The sequence below is a fragment of the Cricetulus griseus genome, chromosome 3, assembly GCF_003668045.3.
Source record: "Cricetulus griseus strain 17A/GY chromosome 3, alternate assembly CriGri-PICRH-1.0, whole genome shotgun sequence".
NCBI lineage: Eukaryota > Metazoa > Chordata > Mammalia > Rodentia > Cricetidae > Cricetulus > Cricetulus griseus.
The window spans coordinates 8,337,346-8,364,962 of NC_048596.1; the positions used below are offsets into that span (position 1 = coordinate 8,337,346).

Here is a 27,617-nt window from a genome sequence, read left to right on the forward strand (position 1 = left end):
GATTCCCTCCCTAGTGACTTAACCCTGAACAGGATAAAGATCTCTTCTGGTCTTACCTTATTTCTCTTTTCCAGCACCTCAGTTGGGTTCGTGTTTAAAGGAACAAACTGATTGGGATCTTCAATTTTGATAGGTGTTCCACTACTAACTTTAGAGGAGTCTTCTGCTTTCATCCACTAAAGAATAAAATCATTTTTAGAGTGAAGCTTTGCACGAAAGAAATATTAGATACCAAGTAGCCGAGCAGAGTCTGCAGGGGGCATATTTTATTAAGTAGTATCTTGGTAGGTAACTCCTACCTCATGCTAGTTAGAGAAGCCTCCCCTCCCCAAACGTTCACTTTAGCAGGAGCAAGCACCATTACAGTGCGCATGAGTAATCCATTATGCTCCCAATTAAAGCTCTCTCCTTTTGACAGCTTAAAGCAGGATGTGGAAACTACTTTAGACAGACAGACAGACAACATGACTGCATTAACTGGCATCTGGAGTTCTGTCTCCTGCACTGAATCTCATCAGGTGACAAAAGCCAAGAAGTCACAGAAAGACAAAGAATGTCTTAATGTATAATCTTTTAGATGTCTGCCTTTTAGTTTTGGCTGGAATGGGGACAAGACTTGAGCTAGGATGCTTTAGGGGGTAATCTGAAGCATGCAGTATAATGGGAACCATGGGGTTTGGAGGACCTTCTAGAATTCCTCTCCTCACTCTACACTCTGTCTAACCCTGAGAGAAGGCTAAGTAAGATCAGTGGTGGCTGACTGGCAATCTCTGGTTATTAAATCAATTCTGGGAAACTTGGAGTTTAATTATGTATCTTTCTGTAGTTAACTGAATTAGATAATTAGAATTAAATGTCTAAACATTTCCATATTGCATGTTATTTATTTATATGTCAAATTGAACTAATTTTTAAATAGCTAAGGAATGTTTGGTGGAGCTGGGTGTTGGAGTGCACATCTTTATTTAATCTTATTAGCACTCAGAAGGCAAAGTAGGCAGGTCTCTTTGAGTTCCAGGCCAGCCAAGGATATACAGTAAGACCTTCTCTCTTCATCCAACCCCAAATAAATTTGGTGCTATGTACTCCAAAACCAAGCCAATTATGGACCAAAAACTTTAAAGCAGATAAAATAACCCAATCTCCATCTACAAGGTCATGCTGAAAAATAACTCTAAATTGATTCATGCAATTGTGGCCCAATGTGGTATTGGAAGAGCAACATGTGGAGCCACACAGTGGTGTCATGTGGAGAAGATCCAAGACACTGGGTTCAATTCCCAGCAACCACATGGTGGCTCACAACCACCTCTAGTAGTATCTGATGCCCTCTTCTGGCATAAAGGTGAAGAGCACTCATATGCATAAAATAAATAAAACTTAAAAAACAAAAGAGCAAAAGCATATGGATATATATATGCATAAAATGTCTATGAAATACATCACCTTGTGTGTTAACCTAAAATAAATAAATACTTAAAAAAGAAACAGTTAACTTATTTTGGTTTTCTTATCTAAAAAAAGGAGAAAAAGAGTATTCACTTTGTTATAGGAGGAGAAAATGGGATTATTCATATATGCGGCTTAGAACAGAGCCTTAAATTGAATACCTGATAAATGACAGTGGTATCATTTTTACAATATATCCTGCTTCCCTATAACTCAGATGTGGGCCATTCATGAGGAACTAGGTAGACATTTTGAGAAGGCAAGCTATGTGGAGCGGAGGCATACCGTGATTTTGGTCCTGGGACTCGTCTCCCCATTCCGAGACTCCTCCGGCACATTCACTTTCATGTAAGTATTTGGTGAGTTCAGCCATCGTGTTTTTTCACGCTGTTGCCTCTGTGCCATGTACTTGAGGGGAGAGAGCGGCACAGTGTCGTCCTCAAAGGAGAAGGCAGTCACAGTTGCTGGGATTTCCACATCACTCTTGTGCCGAGGCTTCTCTCGAACCAGAGGGTGCCTGTATGCATAGCCTGTTCGGTAGCCCTGTGTGTGTGGGGGGCGGAGAACCACACTTAATCAACCAAACCTGTCCCAACCAAGCACTTGGAGGAGGCTGTACCTTTAAAAAAAATGATTCCGAGCCCCTGCTGAAAAACAGGAGAGAAAATAAACTGCACACAGCCTCCATATAACACTGGAGGTGAAATATATGTTTGAAACTGACTACAACTGGTATTCTAACTTCTACCCAACAGAACTAATGTCTACCCCTGATGGTCAGAAACATTTCCTGCTATGAAACTGGTTTTGGGAAACCAGAGCTTGGAGTCTTTCTTCCTAGGTTTAAAGACAACCTGTCTCCTGACCCTCCACTGAAGACAGTAAACATTCTAAGATGATACCTGCTAACCCTTGCATCTCTAAGTGGTCAATATCCAATTTGTCTAAGGAACTAAATAAACCAAGCAACAAGAACTATGGATTGAACACAGGCAAGGAACTGAATCAATATTTTGTAAAAAAATGACATTAAAATGCTCAGGTCTATGAAAAATGCAAATGAAACCACATCTGTCAGGAAGCCCATTTATTATCAGGCAGACAAAAGATGAGTCCTGGGTAAAAGGGGATGTGATGGGGGTTGTCCTTCTGTATATAAGTTTCTCTTATTGGTTGATGAATAAAACACTGATTGGCCAGTAGCCACACAGGAAGTATAGGCGGGGCTACAAGATGAGGAGAATTCTGGTGAGAAGAGGTAGAGTGTGGCCGGCAGGGATGCCATGTAGCTGTTGGGAAGATAAGACAAGCTGGGCACTCTCTGGTAAGATAAGGCCATGTAGAGATACATAGATTAATAGTTATGGGTTAATAATTAAGAGAGAGCTAGCCAGAAAGAAGCCTGATCCATCAGCCCAACATTTCCTAATTAATATAAGCTTCGGACCAAACGGCTGCAGGCCCTGGTGGGACAGAACCTCCGCCTACAGGGAAGGAAGAGAAAAACGTTCCTGAGTATTGTTTGGCGGGACTGTAAATTAATACATCTATAATCAAAAGCAGCATCTTACAACTAGAACTACTGCATGGTCCAGTGATCTCACTAGTTGATATTGATCTGAAGGAAGTAAAATCAGCATGATGAGAGGTACTACACTTCCATTTTCATTTCATTTCAGAATTAGTCACAATAACCAAGATAGGGAATCGATCTCTCTATCGTGAGTGGATGAATGGGTAAAAAAATGTGGTGCAGTAACTTTGCTAACAGTGGTTTGTTTTGGAAAGGGACAACTTTCTCTGTTGTGTAGGCTTCTGTAAACTTCTGAGCTATGTGAATTCATTATGTCTCAATAAAACACACATGAGCCTTTCTCTTTCCCCGGCCAATCTAAGTGTGGCTGGTCTTGGCTGGGGGCTGTCCCGCACCTAAGGCAGGAAGATGGTGGCCTCAAAGAAGATGAAAAAGTCTCTGGAGTTGATCAACTCTAGGCTCCAACTTGCTATGAGAAGCGGAAAGTACACGCTGGGCTACAAACAGACTCTGATGATGATCAGACAGGGCAAAGAGAAATTGGTTATCCTTGCCAACAACTGCCCAGCTTTCAGGAAATCTGAACTAGAACACTGTGCCATGGTGACTAAAACTGGTGTGCATCCTTACAGTGGCAGTGGCACTGGACTGGGCACAGCATGTGGAAACTACTACAGAGTACACACACTGGTTACCACTGACCCAGGTGATTCTGATGTTATTTGAATACTATCAGCATGCCAGAACAGACTGGTGAAAAGTACACCAGGAAAGTTTTCCTTAATTAAAACTTTACCAGAGCTCCTTTTAAAAACAACAAATAAACAAACACCACACATAAAATGTAGGGTAAAAAAGTAAGGAGAATTTGGAATATGCACAACAGAATGCTGCCCCTCCCTACACCCTTCTAAAGGAAGGGGATTCTGGCATTAGTGGCAATATGGATGAACCTGGAGAACATTATGGTAACTGAAATAAGTCAGGCATCAGAAAACAAATACCACCTGGGCACACTGATATGTGCAATCTAAACAAGTTGAATTCATAGATGCAATTAAAATGGTGGTTACCAGAGGCTAGAGGCAGAAAGAAATTGATCCAAGAATACAACCTTCAATTATGTAGGAGGATTCAATTCAAGAATATACTAAAGGGGCTGAGAAATTGGCTCGGTGGTTAAGAGCACTGGCTTCTCTTCCAGAGGACATGGGTTCAATTCTCAGTACCTCCAGTACGTATGTTACAGCTCACAACTGTACCTCCAGTACCAGGGAACCAATCCACTGCTCTCTTCTGTCCTCCACAGGCACCAGGAACACACAGACATACATGCAGGTAAAACACCCATGCACATAAAGAATTTTAAAAAGGAACAGACTATGTAATGTAGTGACTAGAACTAATGACAGTGTGTTCATGGGGGAAAGGAAAACATTTGTCTATCTCACTGCCTGGTTCTTAAAAATGAGGTGAAATTACACTGTAGTGCCTTTGTAGACTCAAGTCTGGTCATGAAGAAGTTAGAAATATGCTCTAAAGCCCAAGGGAGATGGAATGAAGTGCTCTTGGATCCACAGACACGAAACTCAAGTCTAGGTTGACAAGTCACCTACCAAATTGTCCAGAGTCCTCATCAGTCCTTCAAACTCAATCTCGCCAATCTTCCATTTCTGATGGGAACCCATATTCACACCACCTCCTCCAGACACGGCTACACCATGGGTGAAAGCTTTATACTTCTGAAGATCCAGTATGAGCAGATTGTCTACTCCCCCTGCCCCTGCTATTGCCTGCACCTGTAATGAGTGGTGAAATACAGACATGCAAATTGTGAGGACAGTAACAAGAATCTTACTTTCCAAAAGCTACAATTTCACTCTGGCACCAGATCACACTGCATCAGCTGCTAATAACAAGTAAGAGACAAGCTGACACTCTGTGCAGTCAGCAGCTGCACAGCCTTCCCACCCATCTGGAACAATGTCTTCCAGGACTCCCATTACTTCTGATGGGAAGAGCAATGGGAGTCGCATGTTTAACACACTCCAACTAACTGAGCTTTCTTGATAAATTTTAAAGCCCTTTTCTTGAAAACTTTCCCAGGGCTATCTAGCTAATATTTCTGTGAAAGGTGTACGGGAGAAGGAATATGGAGATGCTGTGGTTCCCACTTGAGGACATTTAAGCAGAAGGTGATGCTCACTGTCCTAGTTAGGCTTCTCACAGCCCTTGAGAAGGACCTTAACGGCAAAAGAGAAGCTGGTCACGACAGCTTAAGAGTTAGCAGACAAAGACTGAGCCTGGTAGCACATTCCTGAAATCTTAACGTTGGGAGGCTATGGCAGGAGGATGTCAAGTCTGAGGTTAGCATTAGCTATACAGACAGATTGTGTCTCCTCAGGTTAGTAGAAACAGGTTTTCTTTCCCTTTTTTTCTGGTTCTTGAAATAAATGAAAATGGCTGTGAGTTTGCTTATCTTTAAAGAGTATTAGAGCCTTGGCATATACTCAGCATCTCTGAGGAAAGTGGTTAATAAATATCCAGTGTGTTATAACACAGAGGTTGGATGGCTGCTAACTTCATGAGTTTGTAAAACATCTGGCCCTAGTCTGAGCTTTTACACAACACACCCAGCTCTTCATTTGCAGACAACTCTGTTTCTTAGCAGCATCACTGGAGGGGAAACAAAGTAAGACTGTCGGAAAATTATGTTCGTCAGGCTCTTCGATTGTGGGAGTGTGAATTTTAATTTCTTTTCCTTTTTTTACTTCAAATGATAACTGAGCTGACAAGCTTTGTTACTGAAATAAAGTGGAACTTCTATTAAAAGATAAAACAAGCCACTGGTCAATAGGTCTTTGAAAATAAACACAGACCCAACTAAACTGGCAAATATAAGGCAATAAAGAGGAGGGAACAACTGGCTCCTACCTGAATCTCACAGGCCATCTGCACATTAAAGATGTAATGGAAAGCTTCCTCAAGTGTCTCTCCAAGTGCTACCACTCCATGGTTCCTCAGCACCAGCACCTAAGGCAAAGAGAGCCCAGAGCACCGTTTTAACTGCACAGCTCATACACAGTGATCTTATCACGAGCAGCAACAAAAACAAAAAGCCCCTTAGATACAGACGACCACATACCTTACAGCTTGGACCCAGAACTTTCTGAAGTTCAATTCTTTCCTCCTCTTCATCAAGTGACCCCTGGTAGTCATAATAGGCTACATCTCCCAGGATAAGAGACTCTTGGGAAATTGGAAGGATCCCACACTTCATGGAGGACACCTATTGATTGGGTCCAAGATTACACATTTTGTTATTACTCACATGCTTTGGAATCTGATTCTTTAGGTATCCCAGGAAGCATTGGGTGATGTATAGTACTTGGCACTGTAGTGCAGCCCACTCCCACTCTAATTCTTTACTTATTCTAGAAGGGGGGAGGGGCAGAGTTAAAGGGATACAACACAATCCACATGAATGTCAAGTATTATGAAAGATGTTCTCCCCTCAAAGTTTCATTGACCCAATTATTAAACTGCTTAGTGAGCAAGTTTTTTTTTTTTTTTTTTTTTTAAAACTGGGTATCCTTTATCACTTCTATTTTTTATTTTACTTTTTAAAGATTTATTTATTTAATATATATACAGCATTCTGTCTGCATATATGCCTGTAGGCCAGAAGAGGGCACAAGATCTCATAACGGATGGTTGTGAGCCACCATGTGGTTGCTGGGAATTGAACTCAGGACCTCTGGAAGAGCAGTCCGTGCTCTTAACCACTGGGTTCTCTCTCCAGCCTGTGATCAAATTTTTTAATTGTTTATTTTTATTATATGTGCATAGGTGTTTTGCCTGAGTGTGTGTCTATGTGAAGGTGTCAGAACTCCTGGAGGTTGAGTTACAGACAGTGGTGAGTTGCCATGTGGGTGCTGAGAACTGGATCCAGGTCTTCAGGAAGAGCAGCCTGTGCTCTCAACCACTAAGTCATCTCTCCAGCCCTAAACTGCTTAGTTTTGAAATCCACACTTATTTCTGCAAGTGTTTCCACGACCTTTTTGCTTTCTGGGAATGCAGAGGGCTAGCAGGGTGTGACAGAGGACACACCGTGAAGCACCGTGCTGGCACAAGCATGATAACAGTATTTTCTGTAGTCATTCGGTTTCTGCACAGGCTGACTTACAGCTGCGGTAGCAAGGGTATGAATGTGTATTACACACTTCACATCAGGACGTGTTGAATAGATTGCAGCATGGGGACTGAATCCTGTATGGTCAATCTTCAAATTAGTACTTCCCTGGTCAACCACTTCTCCTATTATATTGACTTTTACCTGAAAAAAATCAGAAAGATGCAATTATTTGGTACATACATTCCAAGTTTCATCTACATCCCACAGCTAACCCAGGGAGTGGTGAGTTTGCCCAGATAGAGGCTATCTTCACAGCAACTAAACTGTTGAAACTGAACTGTGGACTATATTTCAACCTTGTTTGGAAATTTTTTCCATGTATACAATATTTAACAGATTCTATTTAAAATATAAGCAGGGCCAAGTGCGGTGGTGCACACCGTTAATGTCACACTTGGCAGGCAGGGTTCTGTGAGTTTGAGGCCAGCCAGCCCTACATAGTAAAACCCATCTCAAAAAAAGAAAAACCAGGCAAAGTAATTCCAACTCAACTTATTAATATTGTCAACCACCCTATTTTTCTTTAACTCTAATGTTTTCCTTAAAAACAAGGGCACCCAGAGAAAGTGACAGAGGAATAGGAACAGTACCAAAGTGGAGGCTGTCGCTTCAGAAAAAGAGAGGCCTCTGGGAATTATTATAATGTGGTCTTGCTCCTTACTTATTCGAACCTGGAAGAAAGAAAAAACAAGGACTTACTCGGAGGCACTTGTACTTATAGCATAAACATGGCTAGGATTATGTCTGCGATGAACAGGGGTCTGGATGGAAAACCTTCTCCTGTGAAGGAATCAAGGTAGATGGAATGGGGAAAGGAAGGAATGGCTAGAAGAAACAAGACTCGTGGGAAACTGCAGGGCTGTCTGCCTACCGTTTCCAACACAGTAGTTCTGTGGTTTTTTATTCCAAGAATGTCATCCTTCCAAGTGTGCCAAAGTGAAAACAGATGGCAGCGAACTGGAAGACACATTTGTTTGTTTGTTTGCTTGTTTATGGTTGTATTAGCTTACAAAGCATTAGGTTTCATTGTGGCGTTTTCCAAATAGAAGTGGGTTTTATTCTTTCCCCCCTTCTTCCTGCCCAGCCTCTACCTCCCGTGTCCTCTCTTCCACTCTCACGCCTCAGAAAGACAAGAATCTGGCATTCTCTCACATGTGGGTCCTAACCTCCAGTGCTTGTTCGTATGCAAATAAGGAAAAGTGGACTTAAAGATTACAAGCACCAGGAGGAAACCTTCCTGCCCCCTGCTTTCCCTGCCCCAAGGGCTTCTTAACACCATAGAGGCTCAACCGCAGAACATGGAAGGGATGCTCTGCACAGCTTCTTCCCGGGCAGGCTCTACAGCCATACTGCAAAGGAACCTCACAGAGGAGAGAAAGAGGAGGAAAGTTAGTCTCCTTGGAGGTGAAGCTTAATTTATCATCTATCTAGTCTGAAAACTGGACTTTCCAGTGACGATGAGAGGTCACAGTTGGTATCTAGTTGGAATTTTAGAAAAAGAAACCAAAAGTAAAGAACTCACTGAGATGTATGTATTTGCCAGGTGTGCCCATCCAAACAAATCTGTAAGTCTGTACAGACTGGCCAGCTTGCAGCGAGTAAGCTTTTCTCCCTTCACATATGACGATGTATCTGCACCAGGAAGGTCATTAATAGGTGTGACCATGCCAAGACCTAAGAGGAAAAAAAGTGCAAGAGATCTGAGTCACATAATTCTTTAACCTAGAAATGAGACACAGCAAATAGTCCATGCCTTGTCAATTCCAGCTTTTTTGTAAACAACCACCTGAAATTTATCAGCACATACAACAGTTTCAGTTCAATCTCCTTCCAGAGACGTGTACTGAGAGCAAAAGCAAGGGCTGTTATCTTCACTTCTGACTAGAGGAGGGGCACTTCACCTAGTACCTGTGAGAGAGTGACTGCAAGCGACCTCACTGGAAAATGTGGTCAAATAACCCCAAAGGTCAAAATGCTACTGAGAAACACAGCTGCTTCTTATAATGAAAAGACATCAACAGAAAACTGTCTAATATCTCTTTTGACATATTCAAATATAAGAGCACCTAAGATGGAAAAAAATGCAAGCAAATACTTGTCCAGGTTTGTCCTTTTTCTATCTACCAAGTGGGTGTCCAGTTTCTGCTTCTGCTCTCTGCTGACCTGGAAGTGCGCCCTCCTCCTTCCCAGTGTTTGTCTCCAGGCCCAGGATTCTGTGCTGACTCCTGGCTCCCTTTCCTCTTTCTTCTAAGTTCTCCTCTCCCACTTTCCTCCAACCTGGTTCGTTCCTGGAGCTCAGGCTTCTGTTATGCTCCTGCCTTACTTTACTTTTCTCCATGAAAACATCTTATACTCTGCACAATATATTATTTTGTGAGGTCATCTTCATCTCTAACCACGTACCTCCTCCTGTGATAGAGTAACATACAAAACCTAAAGTCCAAAAGTGATTTTACTTTCTCTTACTTTTCTTCCTTCCTTCTCTTTATGTCTGTAATGTTGACAACATTACAATTTCTACAAGCTCAATTCTTAGCAATCTTTACTCCTTTTTATTGTTTATCTTCTTTTTCTTAGACAGGGTCTTACTATATAGCCTTGGCTGTCCTGGAACTCCAGATGTGGACCAGGCTGACTTCAAACTCACAGAGATCCGCCTGCCTCTGCCTCCTGAGTGCTGGGATTAAAGGCGTGTCTCACCACACCCAGCTAACATACTTAAACATCTTGGCAGAGGGATACAGAGAAGCAGGCATTTGGGGTTGCAGATGTCAAAGCATGGCTGCAGGAAAGCCATACCCCAGTGGTGTTTATAAGTCAGGAAGGGGAAATGGACCAGTCTGGAAGGTTTCTTGTGGTGGTGTGAAAAATGCACATTTACTTGGGAAGTGGAGAGAGCAAAGAACAAAGTAAAGGTGACGATAAAATTTTATTAAAGATTCAATTGTTTTAGCTGGATGTGGCTGCACGTGCATTTAATGCCAACACTCAATTGGCGCATGTCAGCAATCTAAAGCAAACATGCCAGACTGGATCCTACACTATGCCCTTCCCACTTTTCTTATTAATCCTATGAAATCTCCATGGCCATCTTGCACAGAAAATCTCGTGGGGCTTTAGAAATCACCCTCCAGTTTAAAAATGTCTCCCCACAACAGGAACAAGATTCAAACTTCCAAACCCGTTGGCGGCAACTGACATCCAGCCATATTACCATCACATTTCAATAACACTGCCTGTGCTATCATCTCATTTTGTTCTATTTGTCCCCTTAGAGAGCAAGCAGAGTACTAATTTTTACTTCTACTCCTTCCCCAGTTTCTTCCCCACTTGGCACCTTTACCAGGTTCTGGGACATGGATGTTTTCTTTCCATCTTAAGACACACCATACGCCTTACTCTCAAGCCTCAGTTGAGATGTGCTCTCTTCAGAGGCCGTCTTTGATGACCTTATATCTCTGTGCTGCCCAGACATGCAGCACATAACCACACTGTGATTTTCAGCATGGCATTCCTCGTCTTCTCAGCTTCTTTATTTAGTGTAGTTTCAAGCTCCAAGAGAAAAAGAATCTTAGTGCAGTCCTTGTCCCTGAAACAGAACTTGGTCCAAATGCCCACTGTTACAGAGTGCTAAAAATAGCTCAAGCTTTGAATTTTTGTTTCTGCTGGTAGACTGTTTCTCAGAAGCTAGAACCCAGCCACTAGGTGACTCTTTGACATTCGCCCCTCCCCAGCACACCAGGACCGCTACGAAGCTCCCTTTGGTTCTCCTTGTTTTCCTCCTTTATATACCAGCTCCACAGAACTAATCCAGGTACTTACATCTCTCATACACTTGCTTGCGGTCTTTAAATGATCTGACTTGAGCTTCTTTCCTTTCCTGGCCCTCATTCAGATCATCAGCTAATTTCCTTCACAAGGGTTTTTACTGTCCATGCTGGCAGCTGTCCTGGTCCAGCCGTGAAGAGTCTTTTCAGTCTGATTCATTTCCTTCCCCTAGACTGCTAGCCAGCCCAGGACCCTCAGGCCCAGGCAATGGAGCACGACAAACACTCCCTCCCACCTTGCACTCTCCTACCATCATATCTCAGGGGTTTGGAAAAGACCTGAATTCAATAAAATCTTACTTAGAAACCTCTACTGACAAAAGGAAGAGAAAGAGGGGACAGATAAAAGGAGGAGCAAATAAAGCTCCTTTCTCTTGAGTCTCCCATGAAACAATGTCTGCTAGCTCTCTGTGGCCCCCACATGTGCCCTTCACTGCAGAGACTCTGACCACAATCAGAGCAGAGCTTCTGGCCAAGGGGTCTTAGTCCTCTAGGGAGTTCAGCCTCACAAATGCTGCTCTCTAAGGAGCTATGCAGTGAATACAACATCCACTCCTTTACACCAACATCTTTCCAGATCCTACCAGCCAGCCTGCCCTCTTCTCTCATCAAGTTTTTATTCAGTCTCCTTCAGGCAATAAACTCCAACTCTCAGCTCACAGCATGAGGACACAGTAAAGGGTTACAGATCACTTCTTGTGAACGAACAGCTTTTTAACTTTCTCTTCTACAGTTACTGTTAGGGTTTGAATCTGAAATGTCCACTACAGGATTATGTGGTGAATACTTGGTCCCCAGTCTGTGCCCTATTGTGAAGGCTGTCCGGCCTATGGAAGGGGCTGGCTGGTGAGAAGCAGACTACCAGGGACAGGCTCACTCTTCTCATTGCTTCCTGTGTTGTGAGCAGCTGCTCTTCTTCAGGCTCCCATCTCACAGCCAGAGTTGGAGTTGTTTTGCCTTTCCTGCCATGATGTATTGAAACCGCTCTGAAATTGTGAGCCAAAATAAAGGAAAAATAACCACTAGAGTGGTCTCCAGGGTTAATTCAAATACAACTATCTCGGTTAGGACTATGTCTTATAATATGCTATTCTAAATGTCAGATGTTGCTTTTAAAAAGTACTGGGGCTTGAACCTATGGCCTTGTGCATAGTAACGACCACTGAACCTCATCCTCAGATCTCTTTTTTATTTTGAGGGTCTTCATTAATTTGCCCAGGCTGGCCTTGATATTATGACCCTTTGCTTCTGCTGCTGAGCAGTTGGTACTGTAGGCTTATGCCACCAGACCCAGCTCTATGTCATACACTTTAGGGCTGACTCTGATCAGAGTAACTAGCCAGAGAAGTAGTGTTCCACTGCAGAGAAAACAAAATCACAATTGACATACTCAGGGGAGGTGAAGAAAAGCCTGAGAAAGAGTTGGCCATGATGTAATCTGCAATCTGTTGTAAGGCTAGTAAACCAGTTGGGTTGTGGCCTTTCTTCATCTGTTCTTGAATGAGGCATTCCAGGTCTTCCCGAAAGGCCTGTAACACACAAAACAACCACGTGAGCACAGCCATCTTACACAGAACTTGATGCTTATATGTAGGAACACTTTCTCCCAAACCTCTTCTGAGGGTTTTTCCTATGCTGTTTATAATCAAATACGATACATAAAATAACAAGTGAAGGCACTAGAAAAAGCAAGACACTCCTAAGGAAGAAAAAATATTAGGCATTCTTAATCTCAAAGAAAATGAGATATAATATCTTAGCAGACAGGCACAGATAAAACAACTGTTAGCAATATATCCTGAGCATCAGGTGTAACCAGTGCAACTGACATTTCTTGTTTTAAAGCTGCGTCAGCTAAGGTGATTTAGTTCCTGTGTGAATGTGGTACCCCTCTGGCTATGGAGTCACAGACAAAAAAAAAAAAAAAAAAAAAAAAGTGTGTGTGTGCTGATTTTCGAGGCAGCATTTCTGTGTGGCCTTAGCTGTCCTAGAACTCACTCTGAGACTAGGCTGGCCTTGAACTCAGAGATCCACATTGGCCTTGAACTTAGAGATCCACCAGCCTTTACTTCCTGAGTGCTGGGATTAAAGGCAAAATTTTGTACCTCCACTGCTTGACAAAAATTATTTTAAAACACTGGAAATTAGGTTTTCATTTTATGATTTCCACAGCAGTTCCTTTGTTTAGTTCCATACATGCTAATTTTTCTTTTTAAATTTAAATTAGAAAAAGCTTCTTTTACATGTCAATAATTTAAACTAATAGGCCCTCTCAGACAAATCACAAGCTTAACTGGGGGTCTGTATATCCTGCTCTGTATCATTTTATTGGGAGTGGTGGTGGCAGAAAACATGTACATGTAAGTCAAATCCTAAGCACACCAAACAACAATTTTATTTGTCTAACTTTGGGGGGCAGATTACTGGGAATTAAGCTTAGAGATACATGTATGTCAGGCCAACAGTTTGCTACGGAGCTACTTTCTCAACCGTTCAAGTAACTCAAGCCGTTAACGTGATTCATCATCTCAAACTTCTAATTTTTCAAATTAACTAAAAAGTTGGTCTTGTCTTTCTGGCACATCCAATCCACTTAACTGTTAGGTTAATCATTTATCCTCCTGCTCATGAATATTTCACTTACTTTAAACATAAAAGTTCCTATAACTCACTCCAAACCTGCTCTTCTTTTTGAGACTGCTGCATGCACAGCAGGAAGCTCAGTAAGAAATGAAATTCAGTTTTCTCCTTGCACTTGAGTGGGAAAGGGCAGATAGATAATGGTATCAGTATAGACGCCTTGGAGAAATGTCCTTTAGAAGGGTCAGTCTCTTTTAGACAATGGCAGTCACATTCTTCATAAAGGCAAATTTCAAAAAAAGTGATAAATATGACCGAGATGTAGTAATGCCTAAAGGATGAATTAATAATAGCATAGGATTCCATGATGACAAGGGGAAATGTGGGTATAAGCATATAAAATAGGGGTGACATGTTAGAACCAGGCCTGACTCAATTCTGTTCTTAGAACAATAGTTAAGAGGACTCTACAATCATGACCTGAACAAGTTGAGTCACTGTGAGATACATCTCAGCCTAGGAGGAGGGCCATCCTTCCTGCTGTACCATGGGGGCCACACCAGGGAGAGGGTCATCCTTCCCATTGTAGCATGGGGACCACACCAGGATCCAGGTCCAAAGGACACCAGAAGCAGCTCCTGCTCTTCAGTGAAAACTATCTTTCAGCTCTATCAGCAGAGTGTGGGGTGGAAATGGGGTGAGGAGACTCTCCTCTCACCCACACAGGCAAGCACACTTCATGGATAGGACAAGTCACTGATGAGACCCTCTGGATGGTATAAGCTTTTAAGTTCTTGGGATCATTCAGGAAAAACACAAAATCTAAAAGAAGAAGCTATGCTTTCTGCTAATAAGGCAGGTGGATATTTGCATTAATTAAAAACTGCTAACAATCACCATATATATTAGAATTCTGAGTCCATGAAACAGCTTACATAATTGTTTTTTCTATTATAGATAGATTTAAGGCTTGTTAAATATAAATCATCAGTACAATTATATAAAACACGTAACTGCATTTAAATATATGATTGAAACCAGATCAATCACCCCATAAAAATCCTCTAAGACATACTACATTTATTAGAAAACTCCATCCAAGACCCCATGGATAAAATATGTGAGCTGTGTGTAAGAGGAACTGACACCCTTATAAAGATGGTAGAGTAAGCATTTACCATGCTAATGGCTGGAAAGAAAAGCTGCTCCAGACATCCTCATTTATCTATAGAACTTTATAGAAAAAGCTTGGACATGTGGTAACAGGCCAATCTGTTCTTGTAAAACTCTATCTTCCCTTTAAAATAAAGCCATTTAAACATTCCTCAGTTTAAAGCAGATAGAATTAATATTCTCTGACTCAGTTTAAAAAGTGCCAGCTCCAATGTCTCTCACTCACTGCACGAGCTAGCTGTGACAAGGGGGCACAGCCTGTTTTATTTAGTGTCTTTGTCCTTCTATTCTCCCAGGAAGCCTTTAAGGGAGCTGCCAATAGATTAAAATGAACAAAAATAAAATAATTTAAACATAGGCAAGGAAAGTCAAGCTAATGAGAAAAAAAAAACCCAAGGATGCCAGTAAGAACCAGGAATGAGGTTAAGGTATTAACCATAAACTTGCACATATTTGCTAGAAGAAATGGATTAAAATTTATCTAATCTCCCAAGGAATGCACAAGAATCAGGAAAACCCGCTCAGTGTACTGATATAATAGCTTCAAGATTCAAGAGAGTTACAACTATTTGCTAAGTGAGACAATACAGCTTCATGAGGTTATCCTAAGTAACACAGGTAGTAATGTCAGGGGCAAGGATGCAGACGAGGTTTTCTTTGGTTGGTAAAAATGTTCTCAATTGGGTGGTTATGCACACCTTCTATCCCAGCACTCGGGAGGCAGAGGCAGGCAGATCTCAGTGAGTTCCAGGCCAGCAACAAAGCAAGTTCCAGGACAGTCGGGGCTGTTATAAAGAGAACCCTTGCCTTGAAAAATCAAAATAGTTCTCACTTCTATAGAACCCACAATGTAGTAAGCACCACTCTAAAACTTTGGATTATCCATGGTGCCATGGAAGGGTGTAAAAGCTCTTCTGAAGTTAAGGAGTGTCCCCTTTAAGTCTAAATGGCTTCTATGTATTATAAAGTTATTTTCAATGTATATAAACATATCCTAGCCTTTTCATAGGGTTGACAATACAAGATAATTCTTTTACAGCTAAAGATTTATGTTTTTGTCACATATATTCACAACTCAATTTTGTTTTGTGTTTTTGGAAGGTTATTCAGATAACTACTTAGGTCATAAAACAGCAGTAACTATACAATCACTAACAATATAAACTGTTCCAGTTGATTTTAGAAAAATTATCACTAAACTTATTCAACTTTTAAATATTAAAAGCACCAGGCATGGTGATATTGACTTATAATCTAAGCACTTAAAAGGCTGAGGCAGGGGGGATGTTGAGTTTGAGAACAGACTGGGCTACATACTGAATTCTAGGCCAGGCATCCTGAGAGACATAGTAGTGAGACCCTATATTACAATAAAGAAACGAATAAAAGCACTTTGTCTTTAAGATGAATCATTAGCCACATTCTTATGTTGTAAAAATCATATATCAATAAAGTAAGTCTTTGTCATTGATTGACATGAACACATGAAAAATTCCTAAAGTATGCAATGACTTGCTTATGGCTGCAGAGTTAGTAAGTAAAGGTAATAAAAATCTGAAGTTAGAGTTTTCACTGGGGCAGAGGGTCTTTTCCTAACTTTATCAGAGCTGGGGTGTGCCTCTGAAACCAAATATAAGGCAGCAAGCATGCTGGGAGCAGAGATGCTGAGTAGGCCTTCCTGCAGTGAGCATTTGGTTGGATGTGGGTAAAGCAAAGGAGGTTGGTGGATTCGGCAATCCTGGGGTACTGGCGAAACGTCTCCCTCGCACAGCAAACATTCATCCAAGCCCGATGGGACGCTAGCTTATACGCAGGCAGCACGGCTTCTGAAGAGGGAGAGCCAACTATTAAGTCTCCAGTAACAGATACACAGAATACTTATGTACACATACACACAAACCCACAGCATAAACTGTATCTTCCTCCTTAGAAGAACATTAACAAAGGAGGAACTGGAGCTTGTGACATTCTATAAACAGTACAATTAAGCCAGAATGCTATCAGAGTGACAGAATCTTTAAAACCTTCAAAGACTAGACTATCACCCAAGACATCATGACTATAATCTTCAAAGGATTACCATAAAAATATCATGTACTTTCATTTAGGAATTTATGTATACAATTTCCATAAAACTGTTGGGTTGTGGAATAATCCCTCTTGTACGCTGTAAAGATTTCTCACTCAAATTGGTTTAATAAAAACGCTGATTGGCCAGTAGCCAGGCAGGAAATACAGGCGGGGCAACCAAACTAAAGATGATGAGAAGGAGAAGGGCGGAGTCAGGAGTTGCCAGCCAGACGCAGAGGGAACAAGAGATGAATATGCCACGCTAATAAAGGTACTGCCACATGGCAGAACGTAAATAGGAATATGGGTTAACTTAAAAATGTTAGAGCTAGTTAGTAATAAGCCTGAGCTATCAGCCGAGCATTTATAAATAATATTAAGCCTCCAAGTCAACTATTTGGGAAGTGGCCACCAGGTATTTGGGAATAGGCAGGTGGGAGAAAAACTCCACTTACACTGTTGTGTGGTATTTTGACTGCATTCTGACAATAATGCTTTGAGTCAGAGGGTGGAGATAGCCATTACAACCAAAATCAACCATAGAGGTTTTGGAGGACTGTGTACAGAAAGGAGACAGGAAGCAGTAAGGTGGGGCTGAGAGAAGATCTCAGCCCTTTTGGATGGAGGAACAGAAGTGATAGAAGGTCACCACTGGCTTCTCAGCTTCTCTGATCATTCAGGTTCTTACTCCAATATCTGACTCCCCATTTTTCATTGATAAAAAATAATAAGACAGACGCTTGACAAATCACTTACCCACAATGGACTAGACACTCTCCTGCATACTTTAGTTGCTTTATTTTATTTTCACAGCAAATGCATAAAATAGTCTTACATCTGTACTGCTAACCTAGTCTTCCTATGCTACCACACCATGAGCTCATGATTAGAGCAGTGTGCCTTTCATTTGTCTAGATGTTCTGTCTAGTTTATCTCAGTTACCAAAATACCAAGTTTTCTTTTTATTTTCCTAGGTAAAAAGTGAAGAATCCTGACTTGAGTAAAGGATGGCAAAGATTTATTTCAGGGTTATTACTTAGAAAACAGTCGTGTCAGTCTGTCACTTAAGTGGAGGATTGATTCCTCTTGAGTAATGAATGAAAAAAAACTTTCTATCATCTATGATGATAAATTATTTCAACTTCATTGGACACTTTACATTTTTTAAGAAGTCATTTAATGTTGCAACTTAAAGTCCTATTTGAAAACTTAGTTTGTCTCCAAAGTATGATAGTTTTAACAGCCCTCTCATCAAATACAAGTCTAAAACAGTACAGTATATAATGCCTAGGTTAAAATGCTGAAGTTAGGGAATTAAGCTTATCTGAATCTTGAATTCTTTTATTTTCTTTCATTGTTGAGGAAGACCATGATATTAAATTTCATATAATATAGACAAAAATAAAGAAAAAGCTCAGTTGGTTGAGTGCCTACTACACAAACATGAAGACATGAGTTTAATCCCTGTAACAAGGCATGCCGTGGGTGCAACAGCGGCATGGATTATTAGGAGCGTGACCAAACGCTCTCAATTTGTATGTAAGGCCTGTTCCACAGAAGGAAATGCATGCCCGATACTGTAAATCTGACCAAGAATCCACGGCCAGGGAACTCAGGTCCCAGGGATGAGCCTACTACTGTTATTTGATAAACGAATATCAAACTATGCTATAAATATGTATCCACCTATAGATTAATAGAGTTCTCAGTCCTCATCAGAGACATTTCTTTGTGCAGTAGATGGCTGTTAACGAAGAAACTCACAGTGGTCAAAGTCAGACAATAGATGTTGGTAGAGTGCTCAACCATAGTGGGATGTCTGTGTCACATCTCTTCCCCGCAGGCTCAGAGAACATCAAGGAAGAGGGAGAGAGACTGTTAAGGGCCAAAGGGCCAGAGGCTGGAGAGGATTTGGGTAAAGCAGTGTCTTCTGGACTCATGGCAGCTGAGGGAAGAGTCTGCTTTCCTTGAGAGTATGGACCTTGGTAGGTTGACCTGTGGTTCTCCTGTGGTTGGGCCCCACACTCATGTGTATACAGGCAGCATAAATTGGACTTGATGTGTTAAATAAAAAAGAGGGTATAAAATCAGAAAGGGGTAGAACATGAGGTTAGATATAGAAAGAGTTAGGGTGAAGTGTGGGATCATTATGATAAAAAATTTTGTGGGTAGGTGAGAAATTCCCAAAGAATTACTACAGCATTAGACAACAGCAGATGTGGTGGCACAGGCGTGTAATCCTATTGCCGGGGAGTGGAGACAGGAGATCTCTGGGGCCTGCTGGCTAGCCAGCTTAGCCTACTTGACCTGTTCTAGGTCAGTTAAGAGAGAACCCACCCCACAACCTGCCTGCCAAAAAAAGTGGGCAGTGAACAACATTTGAAGCTGTCTCTGGCTTTTGTACACCTGCGTGCGCGCGCGCACACACACACACACACACACACACACACACACAAGCACCTGCCCACTTACACAAACACACATATACTAAAAGAAGAGCAATTTGGGAAAAGAAACTGACCTGATGCAATTATTTTAGCTAATGCTACATACCAACAACAAACTACACAGGCAGATTTACCAGTAATATCAACCTTAGGAGAGTTAGCCACAGAATACTGATTAATGTTAAAGACATTAGATGAACTCTTAAGTATCCATGTCTGGATATTGTACCTCATAATAATTACTAGAGAGGAAAAAACTGGGTGTGTGTGTCCAAGGGTGTGGGGAAATCACAGACTTGCTCCCCGGGGTACCCTACAATTATGAGATTAGCTCTCTCCTAAAGCAGGATTAAGAGCATAATAACTGCCTTAGAATTTCTCCATTAAGAAATGTATTCAACTGGAAATATACACCACTGGTCCTGTTGAGGAGAAAAATAAACAAGTGAAATTTCCTTCTGGATGGTCTTCCCTACACTGACTTAATATGAAAGCAAGGTTAGAATAATAACTTTTCTTCAAGTTGGTATATTAAGTTTATACAGAATAATTGCATCTTAGGCATCCCAAGTGACCAAAAAGAATATGGTGATTCTGACCAATTACTCTGATCAGGTCACACCATTAACACTTAGGCCTTAATCACAATCAATCATATCCTAAGTGCAAATGCTTTTAAAGTTTCTTCTGTGTTAGAAATAAGCACAAGATATTTCCTTGTTATTTTAAAACGCTACTTGTGTAAGGTGTTTAAGCTACACCATCATACTTTCCTGTTTTACAGATTACAGCCCACATGTGCCAAGCAGGCCCAATCGCTTCCTCTGGCGGCCAGGCTTAGGACCAAGGACGGTTGCCCACATTAAGCAGTCAGTTTGTGCAGAAGGCTGCTGGATGATATTCAAATGCTTATTACTCAAAGCCCACTTAACTATTCACATATCTATCTACCCATGCATTCAGAATTTATTAAACACCCACACTGTTCAGTGTATTGCCTGCTAGCTTGTCAATTTATATGCTTTTTTTTAACTTTGATGAAGTACCACTCAAGACCCAACAGTCTGTCCTGGAGTACATTAGTCAAGGAGAACTTGACTTATTATTTTTAATCTTTAATAATGTGTATCTGTGTAGGAATATGCAAGTGTCCATGAAGGCTAGAGGCATTTAGGTCTCCCTGCAGCTGGAGTTACAGGCAGTTGTGAGCTGCCCTATGTGGATGCTAAGAATCAAATTCCGATGATTCTCTGTCAGAGAAGGAAGTGCTCTTAATTGCTGAGCCATGCCTCCAGCCCTACATTGATAAAATCATAATCTAAACTAGTTTACTCACTAACATTTGCTTTCTAGATTAGTGTGCACACACATGAGTGTGTGTGTGTGTGTGTGTGTGTGTGTGTGTGTGTGTGCAGGGAGATGCAGGCCATGGTGCACACCAGGAGTTGGGTCTCTTGGGATCCAATTCAGGTCATCAGGTTTGTGCAGCAAGCGCTTTTACCCACTAATATCTTATCTTCCTGGCCCTGGTCACTAGCATTAAAAAACAAAAAAATAAAATATGAAAAAAGCTGTGAAATTACTAGAAAGAAATAATACTTCTTTTCTTGAAAGGCAAAGCAAGACAAATTCTCTTTTATTTCTTCTACACCTACAGCTTTTAGGCAAATTCTTTGTTCTTTCATTGTAGGTGAAAGAATAAAGTGCTATTTTTGCTATCCAAATTTACATATTTGCATTTATCCATACTGTCTTATCCCTAGAAATTCTTCTTGGGCTGGGCTAAATTAATTTAAGCAACAGAATGTGAAGATGTAAAATAAGAGAAGATTTGTGAGTGGAATTTTTTCATTGTTGAATGGTAGTTATAGGTTAAGAGAATGGCACCTGGGCTAAAATTCCAACCCTACCATTCAACCAGGCTATAAAACATTCAGCCAATTATTTAATGTTTCTAATTTTCAATTTATTCATTTGTAAAGCAGGGATATCAGTGTTTGAGTTGTTTGGAGGATCAGAGATTGCTATACATCCATATCAGGTACCTGGCATACAATAAGAGTCAAATTTTAAAAAGTATACTTTGCTTCTATTAGTTTCTCTGATTTGCTCTCTTTTCAAATGACAGGATTTTGGATAGTTTATAAATCTGTTTTTAATTCATGTTTATAAACATGAATTATATTGATTAAAAATTAAATTGATTATAAATTTGTCTAATAAAATAGACTCTAATAGTCTCAGGAGACCAACAAAAAATTTAAAAGAATTATAGAGGCAGAAACACTGTAAATTGTACGGAAAGTACAAGGTTTGTACAACAGAAAAACAGGCCCTTGGATTACCAAAACCTCTGTGAGAAGGAAGCAAGCTGAGAAAACTGCAAACATGAACGGCTTTTCAAGAAAGGGAAGTATGAGTCAGAAGTGGGATCAAGAGCCATGGTGACAGACACACTTGCAGTAACCAGCAGGCTGAGTTCGCACCAAGGGAACTCCTAGAAGTTCACATCCCCAAACTCCAAACTTTCTAACAGTTACTTGTACCTGTGTAGGGAGAAGGACAGGCAATGTGGCTCTTTATGTTAATAGACTCAGAGGAACTACACACGATAAGCTCAGATAAGGAACCACTCTCCGAGCGTTATCTGCCCTGAACCAAATTTAGATGAATAAGACTCTGGATTCAAATTAACTAAGGAGTGCTAAGACTTTTGGGGGATATCAGAAGAAGAAAATTAGAAAATCAGTCCTGGCTAAAGGGCAGGCTGTGGTGCTTTGAAAATAAACTGACCAGAGTGGACAATTTTCCCTCCAGAAGTGGTGGCACATACCTTTAATCCCAGCTCTTGGGAGGTGGCGGCAGGCATCCACATGCACAACACACCCAGTCAAGCAGCCCTAAAGAAAGGTCAATGTGACAAGGAGCTGTGTGGTCTTTTGCAAACAGCTACAGAAGTGATTCACCTCAGCCCAAGCCAAACCTCCAGATAACAGCAGGCTGGGCAGGAATCTGGACTGCAGTTCACAGGGAAAGCTGCTGCTGAGCCACGACCACTCGGCTAGACTGATTCTGAATTCCTGACTCACAGAAACAGTAAGGTAAAAAGAACGCTAGCTGCATTGAGCTGTCAGGCTTTGGGATGATGTGTGTGGCAACAGATAACTAATAAAGTCTACAGTGTGTTTCCTTTGTAGAAAAGTTTCTGGCCCTTTAAAGGCAAAGTAAAAACCACTCTCTCAAGTCATGGCAGAAGGCAAAGTTTACATGTTTTCAAATTTGTCATGAACAAAATTTAAAATTCATTAGGCAAGCTCTAAGAGAAAAAAACCTACTCAAAAATGATTATTATTTTAGCCTCTTTCTGGTAAAAACTGCCCCTTGTTTAAGTGAGGAGATGAATGATGTCCTACACCTGCTCTTCCCATTGTTTAAGTTCTTCAGGGTGTAAATAACAATGCTTCAATACATAGGATGAAAGTGAAATATCCTCAAAATTATGATGTCTTTAACTGAGGAATATTAAAAAAACAAAAAAATATGGCATAGAAATAGTTAAGTACTTTTTCCATTTAAATTTTAATTGACCGATCCTCTGGGACATTTAACCTAAAAAAAGGTCAATATTTTACAATCCTGAATAAAATTTGCTCTTGATTTCATTTTTTCCCCATTATTTTACAGTATAGGTTACAATAATCACTTGGAGAGTGAGTTGGCTCTTTAGGCCTGAGTACAGTAAGGCATGAGCACACACTCCACCATCAAAATCTCTCTGGTGAGTCTCTGCTCATCTGAAAGGATCTTTTAAACTGGCCCTGCACTTAGAAAAACCTTCAAAGCTTGCACTGCTCTGTCACTTGGTTTTCAATGCTTCCATCAAGGCCACTGGTACAGCAAAATTACTGGGAATGGAATTCCCCTTTGGCTTTGGACTCTACTCCTGTGATTAAATTCACAAGGGCACATAACAAAATGACTTACCAGGCCACGTCAGGCACTGGATGGCCTGTGCTTATTTTAGCAACTAAACTGGAAACCTAATATAATCCTAACCTAGATACCATGTGCCTATGTGTGCTAACTCTGCCTTAAGAGTCCTACAATCTTTATTATGCATAAACTTATAAATCTATTTTGTTTCTCAAATCAAGCAATTCTATCATTTCCTATCACTTTATGTGACCTGGGCAATTTTACTACAGCACTGGAAAAATTTAACAAATCACTTCAATACGATGAAATCAACTGCTGTGTTGACAAAATTTTCAGCTGAAGTTAAATTTATAATCCACTTTTAGCCTAGTTAATGCAGAGTATGTTCACCAATTAACAATAGGCTGCCAAAGCAAAGAACTTCTCAAAATCCTGAAGGCTTTCTGTTCTGCTATGAGTGTGAAGTAAGGAACCCAAAACACATGCACATGAATACACCTAGCTTGTTCCCATGACTTGAGTATATTCACCTCTCTGTTCAGATAAGGTCATAATTGGCTATACTTAAGCATTCAGGAGAACCATCTGTCCTTTAGAAGCAACTGCACCGAGAAAACACACAAAGACAACGTACACTGCTGAAATAGCTGTTTGCACACCGTTTATAAATAACTCTATTTTCTTCCTTTAAGCAAAAGCTCACTCTTTCTCCATCTCTTCTTTCACCTGAAGGAGTTTAAGCTATCCAATCATGTTACATCGTGGGCTCCAAAGAGGAAGAAAGGCTCATAATGACTTCAACTTACAGGGCTCTGCAGGATCTGAGTAACTCGCTTCCTCTGCTCCATCATATTGAAGTCTTGTCGTAAATCAGGAGACATATTCCTTTCTCGAAGATATTCTGGATCACTTTCATTGATTCGGTCAAAGTATCTCTCTTTGTGTGGCATGCTGGGAAGGGGAGGAGTAGTGACCACAGCTTGGCTGGTGTCTGAGCTCATGCTTCAACTCTTGTTCTCTACATAGTAAAAACAAAGACAGGAGGACATTTATTACAACACCTTACTAACATTTTACAGGAGCCAAGTAGAACTTCAAACTTTTTCGACACTTAAACTTTCTTTTGAAAGTAGCTTCAAGGGCTAGAGAGACAGCTCCCTAGTTCAATTCCCAGCACCCACTAACAACTGTCTGCAACTTCAGTCCCTCTTCTGCCCTATGCATCAGGCACATACGTGATATACACATGCAGGCAAAACACCCATATACATAAAAAAGTAGCTTGACGGAGGCCCGGTGGTAGAGAGAACGATCCCAGTGTATCATGTCCCTGGGTTTGAGGCCCAGCACTTAAAACATCGAAGAAGGCAGCTTCTCCACAAATACTGGAAAACTTTTTATGTAATCAAAAACCTTTTATTTAAAAAATATTTCTTAATAACAAAAGAAGAAAGCTATAATCTAATACTAAACTGATTATTATTTTTTTTTAAGACAGGGTTTCTCCGTATTGCTTTGGAGGCTGTCCTGAAAGTTGATCTGTAGACCAGGCTGGCCTCAAACTCACAGAGATCCACCTGTCTCTGCCTCCTGAGTGCTGGGGTTAAAGGTGTGTGCCACCCACGCCCAGCTACTAAACTATATTTTAAAGGAAGCAATGATCAAAATATCCCAAAGTAAAATGAGCATTGCTGACTGACGGTGAGTATAGTGAACATTGCTGACTGATGGTGAGCATAGTGAGCATTGCTGACTGACGGTGAGCATAGTGAGCATTGCTGACTGATGGTGAGCATAGTGAGCATTGCTGACTGATGTGAGTATAGTGAGCATTGCTGACAGACGGTGAGCATAGTGAGCATTGCTGACTGATGCTCAGTAGTGTCAGTGGATCTCCCCTAACGCATGCTTTCATGTCAGACCAGACTTTTGCCCCACTCAAGGACCCTTAAACTTCTTAGTGGGTGTAACTTGCTGATGTATGAAAAACATATGGCTAGGTTTTTAAATGATTCAGTAACTTCTCAAGAGAATGACAGAACTGTGAAGGTCGACAGGCTACCACGTAAGCAGATGCACTTTATACTTTAGAAAGGACACAATGAAAACTTTTCAGAAGTTAAACGAACAATCGACTCTGTTATCATAATTGTTACTGATATTGAGGGTAGCACAACTTTATACCATCAAGACTAATGTATTTGAGTTTACTCCATTCCTTCTCCCTCTAGTCTGCAGCAAGCACACAATATAACAACAAGCTTTTCTGGCAATCATACACAAGCACATTATTTTTCATTTCACTAAAGTGTCACTGTATAGAGTTTGAAAGTTCCTGGGGTAGTTTGAGAAGCACTGAACTGGAGTAGAGACTTACTTGTAAAGGGTTTGGGCAATGAAAACATTCAAGACAGCACTAAATTGAAGTACAATTCATGGCAAGAGTTGTCTGGGGTTAGACAGCGGTGAGAGTTGCATAAAACCACAGATGTGCTTAGTGCTACTAATGAGCACTATCGGCTAAAATAGTCAATGTTATCACAACTTTAGACAGCTCCAAAAGCACACCAACTTACATGTAAAACATTCTGGAAGGAGCTCTGTGTGTGTGTGTGTGTGTGTGTGCGTGCGTGTGTGTGTGTGTGTGTGTGTGTGTGTGTGTGTGTGTGTGCGCGCGCGCGCGCATGTGTGTGTGTGTTGGGATGGAGCCCAAGGCCTCCCACTACTAAACCAGTACACTACCACTGAGCTATATCCTCAGTCCTAAAATTATGAATCTGTTACCAAAACAAACAAACAAACAAAAAACATACAAGCAAAACAGAACCATGCAGATCTTCAGAATCTAGAATAGGGCACAATTCTTTAACACCAAACCCACGACTGGACTCCACTAAAATGTAAAATGTTTGTTTGCAAAAGATACTGTTAAGAAAATAAAAGGGGCAGGAGAGACAGCTCAGAGGTGAAGAGCTCTAGCTACTCTTTCAGAGGACCTAAGTTTGAATTACAACACCCCATATGGCAGTTCTCAACTGCCTATAACTCCAGTTCCAGGAGCTGCTAGGCCTCAGCCCTCCACCCTTCCATTGCACTACAGACAGACCTACACTTACACATAATTTAAATAAGAGTAAAAGGGGGGAGGAATGAAAAGACAAGGTATAGGCCATGAGGAAACTATGTACATAATAAAGGACCATGAACACTCAAAGGGTAGCAGTAAGCAAACAGATACACAGGTAACAAACAAACTGGCACACAGAAAGATGCTCAGCTCGCCTCACTAGTCATCGGGAAACAGCTCTTCAACAACACAGCACTGTACACATCATCAGAATGGTTCAAATAAACAGTGACAACAGAGAAATCAGAACCTCATACACTGTCAGGATGTAAATGGGACAGGTACCGTGGGGAAAGGTTTGATATTTTATTGAAAATATGCAAAAAAAAATTGGCTGGGCGTTGGTGGCGCACGCCTTTAATCCCAGCACTCGGGAGGCAGAGGTAGGCGGATCTCTGTGAGTTGGAGGCCAGCCTGGTCTCCAAAGCGAGTGCCAGGATAGGCTCCAAAGCTACACAGAGAAACCCTGTCTCGAAAAACCAATAAATAAATAAATAAATAAATAAATAAATAAATAAATAAATAAATAAATAAATAATGCAACTGCTATACAACTGGCAGTTACATTCCTGGCCATTTATCCCAGAGAAAGAACAAGTCACACTAATCTTGAGAGCAGTTTTATTTGTAGTAGTTCAGAACAGGAAATAAGCATTGTGTCTGTCAACATGACAACAGCTAAGATAAGATATATCCAAAAATGGATGATTACCTAGCAAAACAGGAATGAACTGCTTGTATATGAATAAATTTCCAATGAAATAAAGTGAGTGAAAAAGCTAATCCTAGTGGTTACATGGTGCATGATTCGTTCACATAAAATTCCTCAATGACAACACTGTTGAAGTGGAGACCAGACCAGAGGTTGGTGTACATGACAGAGGAAGGTATGCTCAGAATGGAGTTAGGATTCAATGGATGCATTAAGTGAACATGAGCAAAACTAGAAAAATCCCAAGAGGGTCGGCGTCAACAATACTACTACCTGGGCACTACAGCACAGTTTTTAGTCAATTTTGTAATTAAGAATTTCATACATGCACATGTTTTTTGATCAAGTCCCCTCCTCCCGGTCCCCCTTCCAATACCTTTCCTATCACTTCCCCTTCCATGGTTTCCTCCAGTTTTCATGTGGTTTTTCAAAACATGACACCAGTATTTGCATGTGTTTAGGGTCATCTATTGGAGCAAGGATAACCTCTTAGGAGTCACATCTGTGTAGAAAACAAACCATTTTTCTCTCAGTAGCTAGGCCTGGGACTTAGTGACTACCCCCCCA

The 27,617-nt window shown here is 41.0% G+C and overlaps 2 protein-coding genes across 6 annotated transcripts in view; one reads left to right on the plus strand and one right to left on the minus strand.

Annotated features, from left to right (window-relative positions):
• The window catches only part of LOC100754769 (gamma-adducin), a 112,298-nt gene that overhangs the window by 8,761 nt on the left and 75,920 nt on the right, over nucleotides 1-27,617 (minus strand). For 3 of the 5 annotated variants that reach the window (XM_027407035.2, XM_027407030.2, XM_027407031.2), the window contains exons 2-11: nucleotides 24,018-24,229; nucleotides 12,396-12,534; nucleotides 8,701-8,852; nucleotides 7,769-7,849; nucleotides 7,170-7,319; nucleotides 6,129-6,272; nucleotides 5,918-6,016; nucleotides 4,600-4,782; nucleotides 1,735-1,992; nucleotides 57-176 (exon numbers count right to left, since the gene is read on the minus strand). In XM_027407035.2, the coding sequence (XP_027262836.1) occupies nucleotides 57-176; nucleotides 1,735-1,992; nucleotides 4,600-4,782; nucleotides 5,918-6,016; nucleotides 6,129-6,272; nucleotides 7,170-7,319; nucleotides 7,769-7,849; nucleotides 8,701-8,852; nucleotides 12,396-12,534; nucleotides 24,018-24,212 (1,521 nt within the window). In that variant the 5' untranslated portion in view covers nucleotides 24,213-24,229. Of the gene's footprint in view, nucleotides 1-56; nucleotides 177-1,734; nucleotides 1,993-4,599; nucleotides 4,783-5,917; nucleotides 6,017-6,128; nucleotides 6,273-7,169; nucleotides 7,320-7,768; nucleotides 7,850-8,700; nucleotides 8,853-12,395; nucleotides 12,535-22,108; nucleotides 22,245-24,017; nucleotides 24,230-27,426; nucleotides 27,531-27,617 lie in introns of those variants that run through there. The other 2 variants (XM_027407033.2, XM_027407036.2) reach the window with 2 other exon arrangements.
• Nucleotides 3,392-3,709, plus strand: LOC118238057 (60S ribosomal protein L30-like). Its single transcript, XM_035441777.1, has one exon. It carries the CDS (start codon nucleotides 3,392-3,394, stop codon nucleotides 3,707-3,709), a length of 318 nt encoding a protein of 105 aa, XP_035297668.1.

Excerpts from the sequence above, each read along its gene's own strand:
- LOC118238057 (XM_035441777.1), top strand. The coding sequence starts at position 3,392 with ATGGTGGCCTCAAAGAAGATGAAAAAGTCTCTGGAGTTGATCAACTCT.